This window comes from Squalius cephalus (assembly GCF_949319135.1).
Source record: "Squalius cephalus genome assembly, chromosome: 1".
NCBI lineage: Eukaryota > Metazoa > Chordata > Actinopteri > Cypriniformes > Leuciscidae > Squalius > Squalius cephalus.
The window spans coordinates 65,883,495-65,907,591 of NC_137122.1; the positions used below are offsets into that span (position 1 = coordinate 65,883,495).

The 24,097-nt window shown below is 37.3% G+C and overlaps 1 protein-coding gene across 1 annotated transcript in view; it reads left to right on the plus strand.

The window, feature by feature from the left end:
- LOC307159700 (NACHT, LRR and PYD domains-containing protein 3-like) overlaps nt 1–24,097 on the plus strand; it is a 48,173-nt gene that overhangs the window by 20,405 nt on the left and 3,671 nt on the right. Inside the window, exons 8-13 of the mRNA XM_079873224.1 lie at nt 4,122–4,295; nt 4,981–5,151; nt 15,315–15,488; nt 15,723–15,896; nt 20,518–20,691; nt 20,926–21,099. Coding sequence (XP_079729350.1) covers nt 4,122–4,295; nt 4,981–5,151; nt 15,315–15,488; nt 15,723–15,896; nt 20,518–20,691; nt 20,926–21,099 — 1,041 coding nt within the window. The remainder of the gene's footprint in view (nt 1–4,121; nt 4,296–4,980; nt 5,152–15,314; nt 15,489–15,722; nt 15,897–20,517; nt 20,692–20,925; nt 21,100–24,097) is intronic.

Consider the following 24,097-nt stretch of genomic DNA (forward strand, 5'->3'; position numbering starts at 1 on the left):
AATAACTAAACATAAACATACAAGCTTGATAAAAATGATCAAACTAGAAGAAAATTCTAGTTCTATATTTTTAAAGATGGAGCTGACCTCCGCCCCGACCTCCGACTTTCACGGTAGTCCATCCAGTCACTGATTGCGACCATGGGTGGAAAAAAAGCACATCGAGGTGCTGGTGTTCTAGCTACATATCACATATTTGAGCTTAATTTTTTACAAATTATTTACTTTAAATTTGGGTAGGAAAAATTCAAGTGGAAATCCAAAAATTACTATCTTGTACACATGCTTTTAAAAATTGGCTTAAAGGCTATAATTCCTCAAAATAAGTAAAAAAAAATCTTATTCTCTCTCTCTCTCTCTCTCTCTCTCTCTCTCTCTCTCTCTCTCTCTCTCTCTCTCTCCTCTCCCTCTCTCCCTCTCTCTCTCTCCCTCTCTCTCTCTCTCTCTATGTTTTCGGTGCTGATGCAGTTCATGTAAACGGCACCTAAAAGCTGTCACAAGGAACCAGCAAAAGTAATTATTATGAGTATGTAAAATAATGCAATGAGACATTTTAATTGTTTATTAATAAACAAGTGTTTTCTGTGTCGGCTGCAAAGATGAAGTTGACGATATTGACTCGCGATCTTCACAGTAGTGAACGCGCCGGAGAGAAATGCACATTTCATATGGATTACATAGTTTTATGTTGTTTTGAATGGTTCTGTTTAAAAGTAGAGATTTCTGTAGATAATAAATATATTTCTTTCTTTTTTTTTTTGGTGTGTGAGGCGAGTAGGCTACCTTATACACTGAGTTTCGGTTCATGGATGATAGCTTAAGCTCCAGTTCAGGCGCTGGCGTCGTGATTATCTATTGTCTGCTATATTTACTTTTTATTTATTAAATCTAGGAAATTGGATAATGAAAAACTGATTAAAATTAAGATACAATTAATACAAAACGAAATTCGCTTTAAAGAAAAGCTTTGTGCTTTCTGTTTGAGGTCTCAGTGAAAGTTTTAAAGCAGTCTTATAGCCTGGATTTATGGCTCGCAAAATCACAATATATATATCGTTGGAAAAAAATATTGCAACGTAATTTTTTCCCAATATCGTGCAGCCCTAATTTAATGTGTGATGTCTGTGCTTGGAGGCTTTCAAATATTCATGTTAACAGACATTAGCGCTCTAAAGTTCTCTGAAGTGTGGCTGAAAAAGCCAAGTAAAACTTTAAATAACCATTGAATCAAATTAAAATTTTATTCTTATCTGTGAAATAAGCATGTAACCCGTTTCAACTCCACCACTCAAAGAATTGTTAACCCCCTGAGGTCGGCGGTCTCGCCGGCGATACCAGCTCGCTTTTTTTTTATCAGTGTAAAAGAAACTCATAAATACTCTGTTGACTTTGATTTTCCATAGGAGTTTCATACATCAATCGATTCTGTTAAATGTGTATTATTTTTGTGTATACTCACAATAAAAACAAAGTGTTGTGCTTTTCGCCAAATTAAGAAAAATAAACACGGAGCGCGATCTGCCTTCTCTCTGTCCGTGTAGTCCATTCTGAAACGCGTCCTAAAATGAATCATAACTCAGCGAATACTTCTCACACAGACACGTGGTATATGTGTTTATGAAGCTTGAAATCTCTTCTTTTAAATGAAGTAATTAATATAAAAAACAAATGTTTTCAACTCATGTAATCCGTTTGAAAGCAAGGAGAGGTACCGTTTTTTCCTTCTGCCTCATTATCTCTATAATGAACCGAGGCCGCCCCGCCCCCGGCGCTATTCACATGGTAAATAGTTTAGGTAATCTATGCTTCGCACCCGCCCCCCGATCAATGCCTTGAAAACACGAAGTTTCATCAGATCAGATTCACTGATAGTTCATCGCGTTTAGAGAGGATGGCTCGTTTCTCCGGGAAAGACGCCCTTCAGATGATTCTGGACAGCGAGGAATAACTCACCTTGGCTTTTCCTCAGAGGAAGATTGTAGCTCAGACGACGAACGGCAGCATTTTCAAGAGCGAACTGATCACGCCGAGTAAACACCGAGTTTTCACGTGAGTAAATACGTGTACTCAAGTGGTCTAGTGGTAGAACATTTGCCTAGCGTGTCAGAGGTTCTGAGTTCGAATCTGCACTCATATAGTTTTTTTTTTTTTTTTTTTTTATCAAATCAGATTATGTTTATCAGTGGTTGTATATCAGGCAGAGACATGTTTGTGTGTATTTTGTTTTGTAATTTCACTGGAACGAAAAGAGAGTCTCCACAACGGATTGAAGCGCGCGTCCGAGTGAAGACTGCGCGAGCCTAAAACAAACACAGTATCCGCGTTTGACTCGCGGGAATCCACGGCGCAAACCTGTGAGGGGCTGTTTTCTCGAGCCCCATATCAGCTCGAGAAAACACAATTTTAGAGAGAAATTTGGGGAGAGGATAAATATTCCAAAACTGAAAATACAGTATGAGAATTAACTGCACAATTACTAGATATGTTTACCTTGGATATTATACAATTTGCAAGCACAATTTGTGAAAAAAAAAAATGTATATAAAAAATATAAATAAAATGTTTTTTTGTGTATAAATATATACACATATATATGTGTGTGTGTATGCACATATATATATTTGTATAAGCAACGTATTAAACTGCAAATTAACATTTATATTCCTTATAATACAAATGAAAGACCTATGTTACAGACATATGAAAGACAACATTTCGTTGATTAGTTTTGGATAGATTATACATTTTTACTGTAAAATATCTGCCACCTCAAATAAGCTTTTATTTGCCAATTTTTTGTCAAAAATAATCAAATAATCAATCAAATCCTTAACTTTGAAATATGTATGATAAAATGTATACTTTAGTTTTTACAAAGAAAGATTACACTTGAATTGTTGTTTATTGAAATATTTACAAGGTAGATGTAAACAAACTATTAAAAGGTAAATATAAGCCTTTTCTTTAAATAATTTTTATTGTGTTTTATTAGTGACAAATTTGGGGAGAGGATAAATATTCCAAAACTGAAAATACAGTATGAGAATTAACTGCACAATTACTAGACATGTTTTCCTTGGATATTATTGGCCACATTGCAAGCACAATATGTGGAAAAATAAAAAAGAATTGAGATGCTTCCAACTGTTGCTCTTGCATTCTTGTGGCTCAGTGACTCACCTGAATGAATGGCTCATTAAGTATGCGGTCCTCAGGTGTGAACCACTAAATATGCATGATCGTTGACGCCCACTCGAATATTGCCTTTCCAAACAGAAAGTGCTTTGCAAAATTCAAATCAATGTATTGTGTTATGTGAAGGATTAGGCAGGGTGATTTTCACATCATTTTGAAGAAAAAACACTAGGCAATGACATCTATTAGACAAAAGTCTTATTGGCACATATTTAGTATGTGTTTTGTGGTCTTATTTCAGAAACTTTAGTTTTTAGTTTTTTCAATAACCACGCATAAACATTATTCTCTCAAAAATGCAGACATGTACATTCTTGTTGCTCACATATTATGGTAGCCCTGTTTGTGCTAAATAGTGTGTAATTTTTCTTTTGCCATTACTATGTTTATAAGCAACTGAAAAAAGCACAAATGTCAGGGCATGTCAGAACATCTCAAGGACCCCAAAAACACCTCAGACCCCAGAGGGTTAAATTGTTCTCCAAATTTGTTGCTTCATACCCCTCTGACACTGGGTAGTTGCACCCCTGGTCTCACTCATCCTTGCAAAGCTGCTTCAGCTCAGTGACATTTGTAGACTTTCCAACATGAGCTGTGTTTCAAGTCCTTCCACAGCATTTTAATGGAATTGAAGTCTGGACTTTATTGGGCCATTCCCAAACTTTAATTTTCTAATTTTCCGACCATTTTCAGATCATAGACTTTCAGAGTTGTACAGTTTTAGTTAATTGCAATCTTGAAAGGGATGCTGATGTCTAACATATTAAAGTTCACTGAGCCTTTTGTTTGCCTCCATATTCAATTGTCAGTTTTTGCAACTGACTTTCAATACATTCGTATGAAGAATAAAATCAAATTCAGTTTAAGGATTTATATTGTTCAAGTTTAACTGATTAATCAGCTGAATGTTTTCCTCTCTGTTCTAGACTCTCTAACTGCAGTGTGACAGAAGAAGGTTATAAAGCTCTGGCTTCAGCTCTGAGATCAAACCCTTCACACCTGATAGAGCTGGATCTCACAGGAAATGATCCTGGACAATCAGGAGTGAAGGAGCTCAATGATTTACTGCAGGATCCAGACTGTCAACTGAAGACACTGAGGTGAGACGGGATCAAATAATTAACTAAATTAGCAGGCTAAATATTCATAACTAATATATTATTTTAGTTATATAATAAGCTGTACAATTTGTTGCATCAAAATGATCAAGATCAGATCAGATGCTGCAGGTTCTGTCATGATGATGATAACTGTCAACACAGTTTAGTTGTGATACGAGCTACAGGTCAAATAGACATTATGGGTCAGTATATGTGTGCTGACATTCAGGAGTATACCTTGATAATTAACAATAATAGTTTTCCATCAAGCCCAGATTCACTGCATCTCTCTGCACCAGGTCTATGAGTCTCCAGATGTTCTCAAACATGCAGTTTCACAAGCCAGTTTTCTCTGTGCTGACGTTTCTCACTTCTCCTGCTTTACAGAAAGATCTTAATTTCACACTTTGTATTCATACTGAAAATCATGATCTAGTGAGCTTTTGCCCTTCTGCTCTGTGAGACCTTTCTGTTCTTATGCTTATGTTTGCTTTAGGACTGAGTGTTGCTCTAGTTTCTTTTAAATATATATTTATTTGTGTATTTAAATGTTTAAAGAAAAATTTGACATCTAAATAACTAACTTAAGCTTGTCTTTAAAACAATAATTAAGTTTTTTATCGTATCAATCATTTTTTGTAATGCAGTGGACATTTAGTTGATACCTGAACTGCCTCTTCTGCAGGTTTGTGAGTCCTGCTGCTGAGGAAGCCTGTCAGTATGTGAATAGAGTTGTGGGTAAAAACCCGTTACTCCAGAGAGAGCTGAATCTGAGTGGACATAAACTAGGAGACACACGAGTGAATCAGATCGCTGCTCTACTGCAGGATAAACACTGTCAACTCAACACACTGACGTGAGTATTGCTCATTTATTTATTATATTACTTTTAAGCATTTTTCCCTCAGTCACACAGAGCCAGAACAATTTAAAGTAATAAAATTAAACAGTCAATTAAATTATTAAGCTGCAACCCCCCTTTTGAAAAATTCCCAGAATGTCACATGATTATGGCACTTTTTCATGTGTTCCATATTATATATATATATATATATATATATATATATATATATATATATGGACTAAAGCTGCGTCCGAAATCGTGTACTATGGGAGTAGGTACTACATTTAAATTAGAACATACTTCGCGACCGTTAAGAAAGTACGCTCTATTATATAGTATGAGTACAGGTAGTATGAATGGAGTCATGACGTACTGGTATTACGGTTGGTATTGTCACGTAACATGCGCGGTCACATCAGCGCGGAAAGTTAAAGAGGCCATTCCACTGACTGCACCAACTTTCTTTCTGCTTTCGTCTGCGTTTTTACGTCGTTCGTGCTCACAATTCAGAGTCGGTCAGCTGCTCGCAGATCACGTCTTTGTCAGAAGCTTTGGTGTAATTTCTCAAATAAGTTAAATATCATTTAGCCAATACATTTTACCTCAAAAAAACAAAAACACACACACACACACATAAACATGGATGGCAATATCACAAGCAGTGTGTGTGTGTATATATATATATATATATATATATATATATATATATATATACACATACATGTAGGGTAACACACTGAGATCAGATACAAAACACACATATACACACACACATTCATATACATGTGTATACATGAAAAAAAAAAATCTTCTCAAATGAGCATTTTTATCAAGCTTGTATATTTAGGTTCAGTAATTTCCCTTTAATGACAATTAATAGGTCCTTTTCATTGCCATTAAAGTGAAATAACAAAACATAAACATGCAAGCTTGATAAAAATTATCAAACTAGAAGAAAATTCTAGTTCTATATTTTTAAAGATGGAGCTGACCTCCGCCCCGACCTCCGACTTTCACGGTAGTCCATCCAGTCACTGATTGCGACCATGGGTGGAAAAAAAGCACATCGAGGTGCTGGTGTTCTAGTTACATATCACATATTTGAGCTTAATTTTTGACAAATTATTTACTTTAAATTTGGGTAGGAAAAATTCAAGTGGAAATCCAAAAATTACTATCTTGTACACATGCTTTTAAAGAAACAGATTTTGAATTATTTTAAAGTGATGCCCTACAAATGAGATTGTTAGTAAGAAAGTCCCTTTAGATCTTTTAGAAACCTGTAAAGGTTCCCTTACTGAAGCTGCTGACGTTCATTTTCTTCCCTCAAGACGACGTTTTAAAACTTTTGCTTTTGGTGGAGCTTTAAGCTCTATTATACTACTTTGTGCCAAAGTTTTGTGATTTTGTTTTAAGCTTTGTATTCTGTATCCATTTAAAAGTTAAATATACGAAAATAAAGCAAATACATTTTAAAGGTGTCTGGAGTGTGTGGGTATTTCTCTATAGTGCGGCACTCATATTTTTCAGATATACCTGCAATTTGCTTGTTTCAGAAACCATCTGGAATCTGCCACAAAATAAGTGCACACACAACACCCTTTAAAAATATTAATTACTCAGTTCCACATATTAAACACTTTACAACTGACAATCTAACTACTGTAAATCCCTGGGAATTAAGTGTTTTGTAATAACACTTCCTAAACCAGCAAGACAAAATGAACTTACTAACAAATAAATGGAAAGAGAGTGTGTAACATTTGTTTTCTTTATTATTATTATTTATTTTTTTAGCAATTATTTCTAAAAGCTGAAGGAATCTTTCCTCTCTCTGGCCTCCTGTTCTCGTCTCTCCTCATGCTCTCGTCGCTCTTTCTTTTCTTTCCTCTCTTTCATTAGCCACTCTCCACTCTATAAGAGCACAGGTGTGTTCATCAGCCCCTGCAAAATCAACACAGAATTTAACATTAGTGATGAACCATGGTCAATCTATATTATTATATTAATATTAATGTTACATGGACAAGTTGAGGAACACTTGATAACAGTAGCTTGCTACGTAGCCAACACATATTACATATCAACACTGGCAAAGGAGAAATAAAATCGCTGTAAAATAAAAAATAAAAGTTTTGTAACTATCATTTAACTGCGAAACAACGTCGTTATTTAAATAAAACAGTGTTAACTAGCTGACAGGCATTAGCTCGTTCTGTTCGGTAATAATAATGATAAAATGGTCAATTTTGCAGCCAATTCACAAAATTGTACCCTCGATTTACATTATTTAAACTTTTAACAAGTCAATCGTTTACTTATATGATGTTAAACAAATAAAAAATTTTGTTTTTTTGTTTTGTAAAGTATTTACACTTGAAAACAGCCGCGTCTCCATTTTCTGCCATTTTTGAATATAACAATGACAACTCCTCTCCCGTGGCATCATGGGCAGTGCCTGAAATTAAAGTCCCTGTAAAGTCAAAATTAAGTATGTGTTCTGAGTTCACCGCTACAGCCGGAATGGATGCTCCTAGGTTTTACAAAGCCATGTTCGAGCCTGGACTAACGTTACCTACTATAATTATAACATAAGCACACAAGGCAACTTACACTCATTGGTGGGCTCGCACTGCCGACGATGGCACCAGTTTTCGGCGCGACGGGAGGATGATTTGGTTGAGGAATGAGGAAAAATGAGGAAGTTTATAAAACTATCCCGTGTCAAATGATCACTACAGAGCCGGGTTTTGGCGGTGATCCTCAGCTGTCCATCAAGGTGGCTCTTCACAAAATTAATCCACCTCTTCTTGATGTGATCGTTTTTCGTAAATTTAAATAAGGACACCGATCTGTTTTGTACGTGATCACATCCAGGTAGTACTCATTTCCGTGACGAAGGCATAGCTAGCTAGCAAACTGTAGGCTGTAGTAACTAATGCCTGGCTCACACTACAGGAGTTTTAGGCCGATTTATGCCAGATTTCCCCCTCCCGAGAATCGGAGAAAAAATCTTGTCGAGGACCTTGATCGGTTCCGATGTTCGGCGCAGATTATCTGGTAATGTGATGCGTTCACAGATCGAATCTTGCACCTCCCGATCTGCTCTCACACAAATCGGGCTTGCCCCGATCATATCAAACATGTTTGATATTTAAGATTTTAAATCGGGATGAGCAAGTCTGTGATTACGTCAGTGCTGTCAAAATAGCCAGGAAAGTAGGGCTGTCGTGCTGAAGGAATTTCCCTTGAGATAATTTTGAGTGACTCAACTCGATATGCGTTTTTATCTCCATTTATTTATTGCTAAATAAATAAGTGTTACGCTGTGGTCAGCAGGCACAAAGACGATGTTCAGTAATTAAACCGAAACTAAAAACCGCGTTAAAACGAAGTGGATTAAAATGAAGACACAACACGTCAAAATAAGGGTCGGGGGTCCACATAATATAATAAACACAATAAACCTGACAATGAGCTTGTTAGACCATTGTTATATAACAGTTAATTCCTTGAATCTCACTTTACGAGAGGCTTTCTGCTGATATTTCACCAGTATTGACATTGAAAGTCTCTGCGCATTAGAGACTGTCACTCAGTCATTAAACTGTTCATTCAACGGAAATGTAAAAATGCGGATGCATTCACAGATAGGTGCTAGATGTAATGAAACAAGCTGTTAATTATTTTAATATTTAATTTAAACTTTGAGCTCCACTTTACACTTTTTTTTTTAGCTGATTAAAAAATGTTGTTAAAAATGTTTTAACCATTTGTAGATAATCTGTTGATAGTCAACTAAAGATTAGATCTGTTGCTTGTCAACAAATAAATTGTTTATGATCAGTTGACTAAGTGTTAGTAACACTAAGTGTTAGTAGATCAATTTTAGGACTATCTAATTAAAGTGAAAAACAGTTTATATCAGTAGAAAGTCTATAACCTATCAACAGATTGAAAACATACTTTCTTTGCACGTTTGGATAGATGCTGAAACGTAGCCTATGATACAGACATGTCTGCAACGTAGAATTATTACGAATTCACAGCTACAAAACGTTTACGAATCATAAAGATATCTGTATCATTTCCCTTATACTGTTTTATAGATAAATGTAAGTTCCCTTAACCCTACTCCCAAACCTAAATATAAATTACTCATTTTATACAGAATATAAAAAGAATAAAACACTTTATGGACAGAGATGTGTAGGGAAATGCCAGTTTTATTAATAGCATTAAAATATATTTTGAGCCACTAACATGAATCCTACTCCTGCCCCTAAACCTACCCATAACCATTTCTTAAAAATATGCAGGCTAAAATTATGAAGAAAAACAACAGATGTGCAGTGTAATCATAATAATTTATTGCGAAAATGTAAATCAGTACCAAAAGTCGCTCAAATGACGATGTGTTGCAGTCCTCTCTGGCAGTATATAATAGTTTTGTATAAGGGACAGAGCAGAATTTAAGTTATTAATCCATGAAAATGTTAACCCAGCTTCCCTCTGCGTGAAGACGGCGCGCGCGCACGCGCTTCTGCATTTCAATGTTGTTTCAACTGAAACACGTCATGCTGCAATCTGTGACGAAGCAGGCGAGAGCCAATGAACGTTTGATATCACTGCCGTAAAACATGTCGTAACGCTTCTTGAGGGCGCAATTTTTGAATTTAAATACATCACGAGCGCGGGATTTGACATTTACGGTCGCTGCTGAGAATGGAGATGGAGATCGCTGGATGTGGATGAAGGGCTGAATTTGGATCTGTGTTCATATGCTTGCGTATGGATTATAAAGATTTGGATTACATCGAACGTTACGTTAGCTAATAAAAATTATGTATTTTGTTAATTTATATTGTGTTTTGGTGTATTATGGTTCTATAGGAGAAAACGGTTAAGGGTTTAAACTATAGTCTTGTCTGTTAATCCTCCGAAACGAGTTTGCAGCAGGAACAGAGATTATTTCTTAAATGAGTAACTGTTATAACGTTAAACTGCATTTAATAAATGCGATTTTCTGGAAAACTTACTGTCATGAAAGGCTAAATGTATTAATTAATAATTATTGTTATTTGTTGTTTATAACTTTTGATCTTGGCCTCGGGCATTTGAAATGATGTAGACTATTGAGAGTTTTCTCATTTGGAATGCTCAATATAATTTTTTTCACATAATCAGATGGTTCAGATGTGATCGTGATATCCTAGTAAATAATGGGTTGTATTATTTTTATTTTATTTTTTTTATTTAATAAAAGTGATTTTTTTTTTCTCTGATGTGCTGGCCATAGTGTTTGTTCTACTTCAGTCATGTTAGGTATGCAATCTGTTGATAGGTTATAGACTTTCTACTGATATCAACTGTCTTTCACTTTAATTAGATAGTCCTAAAATTTATCTACTAACACTTAGTGGATAATGTCTATTAAAAGTCAACTGATCATAAACAATATATTAATCTGTTGATAGGTTATAGACTTTCTACTGATATAAATTCTTTTTCACTTTAATTAGATAGTCCTAAAATATATCTACTAACGATTAGTTGAGAATGTCTATTAATAGTCTACTGATCATAAACAATTTCTTTGTTGATAAGCAACTACATGTAATCTTTAGTTGACTATCAACAGATTATCTACAAATGGTTAAAACATTTTTAAAAACAGTTTTAAATCAGCTAAAATAATCATAAATTTGATGCATATGAGACCCCTTGAGTAGGATATACAGTATCATATACTTCATATGCTGACATGACTGTTGGCTTTTAACTGACAGATTGATCTTGAGTTGTTGGTACTCAATCTACAGAAAGTTAGTTGACAATTGAAAGTTAGTCGACAATTGGTTAATAACCTGTTGCAAAATAATATTGACAGTCAACAGGCACTTTTTCGTAAAATCTGTAGATTAACACTTGAATTGTACCTTATAGTCTATAGGCAGTCAGTTGAACGTATGTTACTTGTCTGTTGAAACAGTGTTGTTGATTCTCAAATGATGCACTGTTGAAAAGCTACTGAATGGCTACTAATAACTAGTATAGTCTCAACGAACGGACTATCAAAATAAAGTGTTACCTACATTTCTAACATTTATAATGTGTTTAGATTTTTTTTTTAGAATTGCCTTTACAGGGACTTTAACACCCGACCACACGCCAAATGCGGGTGAATTCTGCAATTGGCGGGTAACACTGTCAATCTACCTGCCACATTGGCAGGCAGCCAATGAGAATCGACCCTTCGCGGGGAGTTTGATTGACAGGCGATCTGGCCAATCATAATCCACCGAATCCGCCTTTTTTTGTCCGACAAAGCAGTCAGGAGAGTTCAACTTTGGAGGATTTGAACTTGAAAAAACAGAGTGTACTGAGTAAGCCTACTGACATCTTTCCGCAGTTAAAACTACATTACTTCTTATGTTCATTCATGTTTATTTGATGCTATAAATTAACTAGAAGGAAGAGATGATCGGTTCACGAACAGCTTTAACTGAGGCACCACAGCGATCTGTCAAGACACATTACAGAGCCACAAAACGGTTACGGTAGTCTAAATTTCTTTAAAAATGACCAAATTTTAACGTTGAGACTTTAATATCAAAAGTAACCTGGACTGTCTTGTCTGTCAGCGTGTTGTCAGTGTCTCTGCTGCGCAATGTTTTTCATTGCGTGAGATCATGGTTTGGCGTGAGCGCGGTGTAGCTTGTCGGACATAGCAACAGTAACTAAAGGGGCCGGGTCTTTGCGGTTTGGACTGTTGTTCTTTGACATTTAAACCAACTCAGCCATTTCGTTGGATTTTAGCTAAAAAATGTGGCGGCACATTACTGGAGTAGTAAAGAAAGCATCTGTGAAAGCAGCGCAGTTTGAGTGTTTCGGAACGTATATGTGGTCGGAGAGAAAGATGAGACTACCCTTCTCTGACTACGTTTGAATGTGTGAGTTAAGTATTAAACTGTTGGTGAGATGAGATGAGATAATGCAATGCTGACATAGGCTACAGTACAATGACAGTTGCACAGATGTTGGGAACCGGTGAGAAAATGTCCGGTAGCCTACCCGGTAACTTTACCAGTAATAACCATAGATATCATATAAAGGCTAGATGTCTTGTGCGCGCTGCTGGCCAATGGAGGTCGACGTCCGCACACGGCGGCCATCATACCACAGTGTGCTCGCTCACTCGTAACATGGTGCATGTACTTTTAAATAACCATAACTTGCTCAGAGATGTAGCTATGACACTGCATACATATGAATAATTATAACATAAATGTTCAAGCATTCGGAATTATAGCGACGTTAATAGTGTTAGTAAGAAACCAAACCGTTTGTAAATCCGTCAAGATTTCAGCGAGATAAGAGGATTTGTGTGCGTGCTGATCACTCACCTTAATTCACTGCTCCACTGTGGTTAGATGGCCGCCGGTGATGCCGGAAGTGACTCCGCCTTAAGACATCTAGCCTTTATATGATATATGGTAATAACAATATTAATTTAGTTCTGCTTAACGGTTCCTGAACGCTGTAACTAACAGCTGCCCAGCCATCAACACAGCCGCGTGTGATTTGTTTTTAATACGAGCTGCACTAGGTCTATATCTGTATTCTAAGAGTTATTATTACTTGTATGGATCTCGTTAATAACTTGACAACACTTAAATGTGTATTCTTACAAGTTAAAGAACAAATGTTTGTGCAATTCCTTTTTTTTTCACCTTTTATGAGGCAAAAAAAAAAAAAAAACTGTCTGGTAAAAAGTCACTGTGGCGGGTGGTCAAAAAAGTTAAAGTCCGCGTGAACCGGAAGTTGCAAACGACTTTTCTCCAGTGTTGTGACGTATTTCCCAGTGAAAAGGCATATTGAACAGAGGGCAGGGTTTTACGCTAGCGCTCCTCCTCTCCATCTCTCGCTCATAGCAGACTAACGGTTTGAGGGGAGTGGTTAAGCGTTTCCCAAACCATGCAGTCAAATCTACGTCGTCAGAGAAGGAACTCCATTCCAGTCCGGAAGTAACTTTTCAGACTTTGATTAAGATTACGACGGCAAACCATTTTTTTCTGTGTATTAACTTGCACGGATTAATTTTTTACCACAAGACTAGTAATATGCGCTAACAAATTAAATAGGGTCAATTTTGATTTCAGTTGGACTTTAACTTCAAGCCCTGACCATGGGATAGTAAAGTGTCCATCATATGCGCACTTCGGAAGTAGTAGGTCATCCGGGTACTTTTCGCCTACTGTTTTTCGAATTCTATGATTTCGGACATACCACTCTGCTCACGTACTGTTTTTCGCATACTATATAGTAGGGAAGTATTCGATCGGGCGCAGCTTAAATGTGCATAGGGCGCCCTCAGGCTGCTGGTATGGATTGAAAACACAGTACATCAGAGTATCCAGCGCTCATAATGATTACATCGACACGTTTGGATATAAATTCAGTAAATATTATTCCTGTCTATAGAAATATGATGTAAATCTATGAGAATCTATCAATATTTCTCCAAATCTGCACATTTTTGAGCTAAAAGCCCTGAGGGACGTTGTTTTGTCAAGAGTTGTCATGACGACAGCACAGGAGTTTTTTTTCTGAATGAAAGCGGCTGACGCTCATAATTCATATTAAAGGTATCGACTCATTTCTTCATTACATAACTCCTGACACAAAATAAGACATAACTGTCACTATACGTTTCTCAGAATACAATAGTGGTCAAATACTGAAACTTGAGTCTTATATCTTTTTAATGATGTATAGTTTGCCAAGGTAATAACATTAAATCTGATAGTAACTTTGAACTATAAAAAAAAAAAAAAAAAAATGCTTCAGTGTGCCGGCGCACTGGCACAGGTTAACAGGTTAATAACACAAATTAAAAAGGTGATATCAAGCTTTAAATATTTGATTAAGACAGACAGTTTGATCATGGGTCAATAATTATATCAGTTTCTGTAGAGGCAGAACAATGTTTTTTTTTCAGACATCAGGATCAGAACTGTTCATAACTGCTTTCAATTTAATCTTTGTATTTCACAAATATCTAATTTTGGTGCAACATATACTGTAATTTGTAAAAACCGAATAAGTGCATTTTAAAAGTCTGTGATCAGTATCTGCCTGTAATAAGATCCACTGAAGGTAAGTTGACTGAACGCTAGTGATGGGCGCTTTTGAAACACGCTTCATGAAGCTGTGAAACCTTTACGAATCTTCTGTTTCGGATCAGTGGTTCAGAGTGTGTATCAAACTGCCAAAGTCACATGATTTCAGTAAACGAGGCTTCGTTACGTCATAACTGTTTCAAAACGTTTAAAAATGTCAATGGTTCACCACTGGGGGGCGATGATCTCTGTGAACCCATGAATCATGCAGATTCACTGAGATTGAACAAGTGTCTGTGGGTTTTACCTGATCTCTGATCAGTTTTATACATTTGTAGACATTTTAATTAGACATTAGTATAATTAAAAGCAATAATAGTAGTTAATAGTCTCTTATTGGCCTGTTTAGCTGAGCCATCCATAAAAAACACCGACACTGCCTCACGGTGCAGCACTAAAGCAGATGAACTACCTTTTACAAAACTTGTTTGATTGTCTTCTGCTTAAGGAAATACTTTTATTCCTTAATCTGATCATGTTAGATTATACAGTTATTCTTTGTTCATGTTAGTTCACAGGGGATTTACTAATGTTATTCTGTTAACTTTTGTATTTAAAAATGTATTAGTAAATGTTTAAACTTAAGGTTATTAAATGCTGTATAGTATTGTCCATCATTGGTTCATGTTAACTAATGTAGTTAATGTTAACAAATGAAACCTTACTATAAAGTTTTAGCAAGTAGACAATGTGTCTGAAAACAACCGACATAAACACATTTGACCCAGTGAGCAAACCAAGGGTGACATTGACATGAAAGAACCTTAAAGATTAAATGAAATGAATGTGTAAACTAACATAAATAGATCATCGCTTTCAACCTTTGTATTGTTACAGTGTTGGTAGTATATTTAAATGAACAATGTGTAGTCTTTCTCCATGTTACCTTTACCTTGATATCCCTGTTTATTTGTCAGCAAAAGTCTGCTGGATGAAGATGAACACGTTAGTTGATCATCATAGATCTGAGTCATTTTCTCTTTCTGTCTTCAGTCTGAGTGGATGCAGAATTACAGAGGAACAGAGTCTCATCCTGACTTCAGCTCTGAAATCAAACCCATCACACCTGAGAGAGCTGGACCTGAGCGGGAATAAACTAGGAGACTCTGGAGTGAAGCGCTTATGTGCCGTACTGAAGGATTCACACTGTAAACTGGAGAGATTGAGGTCAGTCACATTCACATACAAGAATCAAAATGCTTAAAATCACTTCAACAGTTTAAACTAAAACATTTTAACACTGTGTTTGTGCAAACTTAGTATTTTGTGATCTGGTGAAATAAAGATAAAGATCTCTCTTCCTCTCTCTGTTTTATTTGCTTATGAAGATGATGTGACTTTACAGAATAAAGAGTTTTCTTTTCTTCTGTCTTATTTTCTTCTCTCTCTCTGCTAATGTAGGTTAAGATGCTGTTATATGACAGATGAAGGTTATTCTGATGTGACTTCAGCTCTGAAATCAAACCCGTCACACCTGAGAGAGCTGGACCTGAGCTGGAATAAACTAGGAGACTCTGGAGTGAAAAACCTCAGTGATCTACTGATGAACCCACAACTCAAGCTGGAGAAACTACAGTTAGTATCATTATACTGTACAGCAATTACAGTGTGACTGAAGTTTATTTATTTGAAGACAGCAGGGCTTATGTTTCATTGTTTATAGCAGTGCACTTTCTGGGTTTCCCCTATTGCTCACAGGGGGTTAAAGTGGGATGTGAGTGTGCCGTACGGACTCTTATTCTGGCTGTACTGAAGACGAAGCGGTTTGACCAATCAGATGAAAGGGGCGTTTCAGTGCCGCCCACATGTGCAAACGAAATATCAAAGCCATAAACCGATTTGTAAACCACAAACGAAAAATTTAAAATCGAGCCGAAATCTCATTTTCCGTTTATTAAAGGAGTCATGACCTGTAATTTTCACTTTTCCACGAGAATCAATGTATGTTATGATTGCCTAACGATTATACACTGGCCGGGAAGCCGATAATTAAAAGTAAAGCGTTTGTTTACCCCTGGGTTCGTAAACCAGCCCACGTGCACGCGCACTCAAATACGAGATTTTTATTTCTGCCCCGACTTGACGTCAAGACTGGGCAGGATATACCATATATGGACACCGCAGACCTATGCTGCCGGAAGCCCGCCCTGCCCCTCTCCCCCTCATATTCAGTCGCGAAAGATGCAGAAACGTAGTGCACACATGAGTTGCTCTGTTGTTGACTGCCAGAATCAACATGTGAATGTGTTTTCTCTCCCAAGAACGGACCAAGCTGTCAGGGACCAGTGGATTAAATTCATTTTTAATGACGCGGTTCCTACAACTCTTCCCACTGGCTTAACGTTAGGTGTCTGTGCTGATCATTTTACGCCGGAATCGTTCACAAATTTGGGGCAAATTTAAAAATGATAAACAGACAAGAAAATGATACAGCTATATTTTTATAGAATTGTATATTATATAACTATGACAACATATAATTGTATTGATATTTTTATAGAATAGATAAGGATAGATAAATAAAACAAACAGTCAAGTAATAATAAACATAAAGAAAAGGATCACGTTACATGTCTGTAGAAGAAAAATATTGAATGTCTAAAAAACCACAACGTGAAACAAGGCAAAAGTGTTTTTGCCTTGTTTCACGTTGTGGTTTTTTAGACATTCACATGATAGCAAACGTTGATCTCAATAACCACTGTAAGCTGATAAAAAAAGTAGACTACATCTCCGTTAATGTAATCTACATTAAATAAAAGGTATAATGTATGTCTCAGTCAAAATGATTGTCTTTACCATTCAGAGACATCTTGATGTAGACGTCCTTCCGTCGACTCTACATCTTCCCTTTCCAGCTCAGGTTCAGAGTCTGGCTCATACATATACGGTTGAATCCCATAGGTCGCGGCCAGGTCGGGTTCATTCACAACTTGCGCCATGATGTCATTTTGGAATGATATGCTGAAGTTACCTGCGGTGTCAACCCCCCTCCTTCCTGCCACCAATCAACGCGCCCCTCATTTGCATTATTAAAATGACCGTCCACGACAGCCAAAATATCGCATCAGATCTCGCGAGACAATAATGCCTTCAGAAATAAGGGTCAGAGGAGCTCTGTGTTTATTTTTTTTCCACTTTTCTTTTTTAGAAGGGCCTGAAAGACTATAATAGAGCGTGGGTATCCAAGGTAATACTAGGTTATGACTCCTTTAAACTAAACGAAACAACGAATAAACGATCCGTCTTTTCATTTCTCGTTATTCCATTCCAAACAGGAAATGAAATGATCAGATGATACACGGACCGTGTCGTGTGTTCATTCGTCTTTTGATTTAATATTGAAAGTAGAAAAACGAGAAAACACTTCCTTTTTCGTCTTTTTATTTTTTCAGAAAAACTAAAAACAAGTATTCAGCTTGATTTTTCACTTTTCGTTCTCAGGTAGAAACATTTATAAACAGCTTGAATATTTGATTTCTACACGTAGGCGGGAATGAAACGCTCCTTTCCTCTGATTTGTCAGCCGAAGATCAAACTGTCCCGTCATCAGTTCTTCCTCAGCTCCGCTCAGCAGAATAAAAGTCCTCCGCTACTGCAGTTGTACGGATTCTGAACGCGTTTATTGCAACTACTACATTTCATCTTTTCCTCATCAAACACCCAGACTAATGGCTCGACACGACCCGCACCGGGGAAGAGCCTCGACAGGGCTTTCTTATGAGGCTTTCAGTTCTCAAGTGCCAGGGGGTCCGTGAAATAATTTACTATAACCTACTGTATTTTCCGGACTGTAAACTAAAGTCACGTTTTTATCATGAAACACGTTGTGATTTATTCCAGAGTGACCTAGGCCTTTACAATGCATTTAACTTAGTTCACATAATCTAAATGTTGACTTTCAAAAGTAGGCGCGCCAAGAAGACTATTCACTGTATTTTGGTTTATATACACTGCTCAAAAAAATTAAAGGAACACTTTGAAAACACATCAGATCTCAATGGGGAAAAATATCATGCTGGATATCTATACTAATATGGACTGGGTAATGTGTTGTGAACGAAAGGATGCCATATCGTTTGATGGAAATGAAAATGATCAACCTACAGAGGATTGAATTCAAAGACACCCCAGAAATCTGAGTGAAAAAATTATGCAGCAGGCTTGTCAATTTTGCTGAAATTTCATTGCAGCAACTCAAAATGGTACTCAGTAGTTTGTATGGTCCCCACGTGCTTGTATGCATGCCTGACAACGTCGGGGCATGCTCCTAATGAGACGACGGATGGTGTCCTGGGGTATTTCCTCCCAGATCTGGACCAGCGCATCACTGAGCTCCTGGACAGTCTGAGGTGCAACCAGGTGATGTCAGATGGACCGAAACACAATGTCCCAGAGGTGTTCTATTGGATGTAGGTCAGGTGAGCGTGGTGGCCCTTCAATGGTATCATTCCTTCATCCTCCAGGAACTGCCTGCATGCTCTCGCCACATGAGGCCGGGCATTGTTGTGCACCAGGAGGAACCCAGGACCCACTGCACCAGCATAGGGTCTGACAATGGATCCAAGGATTTCATCCCGATACCTAATGGCAGTCAGGGTGCCATTGTCTAGCCTGCAGAGGTCTATGCGTCCCTCCATGGATATGCCTCCCCAGACCATCACTGACCCACCACCAAACCGGTCATGCTGAACGATGTTACAGGCAGCATAACATTCTCCACGGCTTCTCCAGACCCTTTCCTGTCTGTCACGTGCTCAGGGTGAACCTGCTCTCATTTGTGAAAACCACAGGGCACCAGTGGCGGACCTGCCAATTCTGGTGTTCAATGGGAAATGCCAATCGAGCTCCCTGGTGCTGGGCAGTGAGCACAGGGCCCACTAGAGGACGTCGGGCCCTCAGGCCACCCTCATGAAGTCTGTTTCTGATTGTTTGGTCAGAGACATTCACACCAGTGGCCTGCTGGAGGTCATTTTGTAGGGCTCTGGCAGTGCTCATCATGTTCCTCCTCGCACAAAGGAGCAGATACCGGTCCTGCTGATGGGTTAAGGACCTTCTACGCCCTGTCCAGCTCTCCTAGAGTAGCTGTCTGTCTTCCTAGAATCTCCTCCATGCTCTTGAGACTGTGCTGGGAGACACAGCAAACCTTCTGGCAATGGCACGTATTGATGAGCCATCCTGAAGGAGCTGGACTGCCTGCGCAACCTCTGTAGGGTCCAGGTATCGCCTCATGCTACCAGTAGTGACACTGACCCTAGCCAAATGCAAAACTGGTAAAAAACAGTCCGAAAAGATGAGTAGGGAAAAAAATGTCAGTGGCCTCCACCTGTAAAACCATTCCTGTTTTGGGGGTTGTCTCACTGTTGCCCATCTAGTGCACCTGCTGTTAATGTCATTAACACTAAAGCAGCTGAAACTGATTACCAACCCCGTCTGTTACTTAACTGACCAGATCAATATCCCAGGAGTTTAACTGACTTGATGCTATTCTCTGATTAAAAAGTGTTCCCTTTATTTTTTTGAGCAGTGTATATACAGTATATACTTTGTTTTAGTTTTTTTCATCAATCTCTTTATTAAATTTTGAACATGAAATAAGAACAAAGTTCCCCTTCACATACAAAGAAAAAAAAATACAAAACATATACACCAAGAATCAACAAAAATAAACGACAAACAACATAGTAACAATGAAGAAAAACAACAACCATTAACTAATAGCTGTGAGTGACGGTCCAAGAACTACTGCCCAGTCATTTGCAGCAAAAAACGTGGGACACTAAGTTTACTCAGGATTGTCTGGGAAGGTCAACTTCCCAACATATTCAAAAAAAGGGGGTATATATATATACTTTTTAACCACAAATGCCCGTCTTGTACCATCTCTGAGATGTGCCACGTATTACATCATCACGTTGGAAAGGTCACGCGTCACGTCATCAAAAAATGTGTTTTGGGGTTTCATGACCCTTTAAAAATGAAATGAAATGAATGTGTAAACATGAATACATCAACAATTTCAACCTTTGTATTGTTACAGTGTTGGTAGTATATTTAAATGAACAATGTGTAGTCTTTCTCCATGTTACCTTTACCTTGATATCCCTGTTTATTTGTCAGCAAAAGTCTGCTGGATGAAGATGAACACGTTAGTTGATCATCATAGATCTGAGTCATTTTCTCTTTCTGTCTTCAGTCTGAGTTATTGCAGAATTACAGAGGAACAGAGTCTCATCCTGACTTCAGCTCTGAAATCAAACCCGTCACACCTGAGAGAGCTGAACCTGAGCGGGAATAAACTAGGAGACTCTGGAGTGAAGCACTTATGTGCCGTACTGAAGGATTCACACTGTAAACTGGAGAGATTGAGGTCAGTCACATTCACATACAAGAATCAAAATGCTTAAAATCACTTCAACAGTTTAAACTAAAACACTTTAACACTGTATTTGTGCAAACTTAGTATTTTGTGATCTGGTGAAATAAAGATGAAGATCTCTCTTCCTCTCTTTGTTTTATTTGCTTATGAAGATGATGTGACTTTACAGAATAAAGAGTTTTCTTTTCTTCTGTCTTATTTTCTTCTCTCTCTCTGCTAATGTAGGTTAAGAGGCTGTGATATGACAGATGAAGGTTGTTCTGATGTGACTTCAGCTCTGAAATCAAACCCGTCACACCTGAGAGCGCTGAACCTGAGCGAGAATAAACTAGGAGACTCTGGAGTGAAAAACCTCAGTGATCTACTGATGAACCCACAACTCAAGCTGGAGAAACTACAGTTAGTATCATTATACTGTACAGCAATTACAGTGTGACTGAAGTTTATTTATTTGAAGACAGCAGGGCTTATGTTTCATTGTTTATAGCAGTGCACTTTCTGGGTTTCCCCTATTGCTCACAGGGGGTTAAAGTGGGATGTGAGTGTGCCATACGGACTCTTATTCTGGCTGTACTGAAGACGAAGCGGTTTGACCAATCAGATGAAAGGGGCGTTTCAGCACCGCCCACATGTGCAAACGAAATATCAAAGCCATAACGAGAAATGAAAATCAGCTCGTTTATTCGTTTTTTAGTCTAAAGTTCCATTAAACATGAAAACCCAACAACCCAATGGGAATATACCCTTGTTGTATAAAACATCCAGAGGTGGACAATAACAAAGTACATTTACTTGAGTACTGTACTTAAGTACACTTTTTGAGTAGCTGTACTTTACTTGATTTTACTGTACTTGAAACTGATTTTCGTTTTCAAAGTTGGGTTTGGTCTTCTAAATGTGAATTTTGCCCTTGTTTTGGTGCACACTAGCTTATAGATAACAGTAAGGCTACTGTAACATATTCATACTAAAAGCCAACAAACTTTAAATATGGCACTATTTGAGGGAACAGCCATTTGGGTGTCCGAAACCATTGTGGACGTTATTGAGTGACTTATTCAATCTCACATTCAATCCCACTACTGGAACTGTGCTCTAGAAATAAATTTGATATTGTATTGAGGGTTGGAAGGCAGGCATAGATTCAGAGGCATAAGGTACTGTAGTATTACACACAACAGTGCAGCAATAATAAAACAATGCATTGACATTTACTTTTGATACTACTTTTAAAAACGAGTAGGCTACTTCTATACTTTTACTTAAGTAAAAATCGGTCTTTACAAATTTTACTTGTAACGGTGTATTATTTGACCAGTAGTATCTGTACTTTCGCTCAAGTAAGGAAGTTGTGTACTTTGTCCAGCTCTGAAAGCATCTGTTCATATTCTGTCATTACACAATTCCAATACGAACAGCACCGGGAGGCGTCTGAAAAAACTCTGCGCTGATCAATCCGCATTTTTAAGCCAGCTAATTTTACAGTAGGCTCATATTCAAAATGTCCTACTCATATAACGCCAACGACCACACAAATGGGCTTCCTTTGTGAAATATATAGCAGACCACCGTTTTAAATGACAGTTTAAAAAAGGTGATCTGCTATTTTTCTCAAAGGAAGCTCAGTCAGTCAGATAGAGTGATAGATAGATAGATAGATAGATAGATAGATAGATAGATAGATAGATAGATAGATAGATAGATAGATAGATAGATAGAACTTGTAGGTTATAGCCTACTTGAAAGGAAAACAAATTTGCAGAGTAAAAACAGAGTTTGTGTTTTTGAATCATATTTTTTTCCGTAGTAGGCTACATCTTAAAATATAGAGCTCATGACAAATAAAAGTTCCAGATGGACAAACATTAAAAGCAAAAACCAGTGTGAATAACAATATCTTAAAATAAACTAGAGTGGATACACAGATATGGCCTATTTATGAATGAAATTAATGCATTTATTTGTCATTTAAACTGATGCAAACAGGGCCGTGTTGAAGTAGGCATTGATCTTCTTCTGTGGAGGCAGTGTTTTATCCTCTTTGACGTCATAGTTCCCCACTTTGAAAAACGAGTCGTTTGCTGAGCCTGATGTCTATAAAAGCTTTTATTGGACTAACAAGGTAGTTTTCAGTTCTGAAACTTACAGGATATTATTATAGTATGATGATCTCTTATATGTCAAAAGCTCAAGGAAATTTTGATTTCTCAGTTCATCACCCCTTTAAACTGATGCAAACAGGGAAAGAGAGTAGAAAACACTTATTATCCTGTCGCCCCCTCTAGTGGACAGCATTGAGTATTACGGCCTTCATTGCTCTGATAACGCAAGTCAATAGATTTTTTGGGAAAGATATAAGCGAGTCAGACCAGTCTGAAGGTCTGAGCTGAGTTTGGTGAAGCATTAAAGTTCTAGGCGGAGTCAATTTCTCATAATAATAATAATAATGTTCAAATATGCTGGCTTTCTTAAGTCAACATATTAAAGAAAACTCAGAGAAACATCGACCAATTCAGTATGTAATAAAATTGTATTAGTTTTATAATAAAACTATAACATTTTAAAGGCATGCCGTGCTCTTCAACCGACATGATTTAATTAATCCCAAACCTGCTAATTTTGTCAGTATTAATGTACGTTCACTGATTCTAGCTTCTCTCTTTTCTGTCTCTTTCTTTTAATGTGAACTGAGTAGGCTACACATGCTTACATTCATAAATATAAACTTTATTTCTATTCAATTTTCTAAATTATTTATAGCATACATATGTCACACACGCCTACCTGCCTTTTGATGTAAATAAAAGATGAGAGAGGTTTTTTATTTCCACTCCCCTTTTATCCAAAGAGACGGAACTTTTGCACTGTATTTATCAATGGGAAATACATCATGCTAAAATAATCTGTCATATGTTGCTCACATTAATGGGGTCGCTTGCAAGTCACAGCAGCACGAATTACGTGACCAGCAACATATTTCTGCTTCCAATATTGTGCGTAGTTAACAGTGAGTGGTGGTTTCAGACATTATTTTATTAAAGTGCATTTGTCAGTGCCGCACTCGTACTGACTCTTATTCGGCCTGACAGAAAGAAAAGCTCGTACTGAAGGCGGAGCGTTTTGACCAATCAGATGAAAGGGGCGTTTCAGCGCCGCCCACATGTGCAATGAAATATCGAACTCATAAACCGATTTGTAAACCACAAACGAAAAATGAAAAAAATGAGCCAAAATCTAATTTTTCGTTTTTTAAACTAAACTAAAAACGAATAAACGAGCTGATTTTCATTTCTCGTTATTCCATTTCAAACAGGAAATGAAATGATCAGATGATACACGGACCGTGTCGTGTGTTCATTCGTTTTTTGATTTAATATTGAAAGTAGAAAAACGAGAA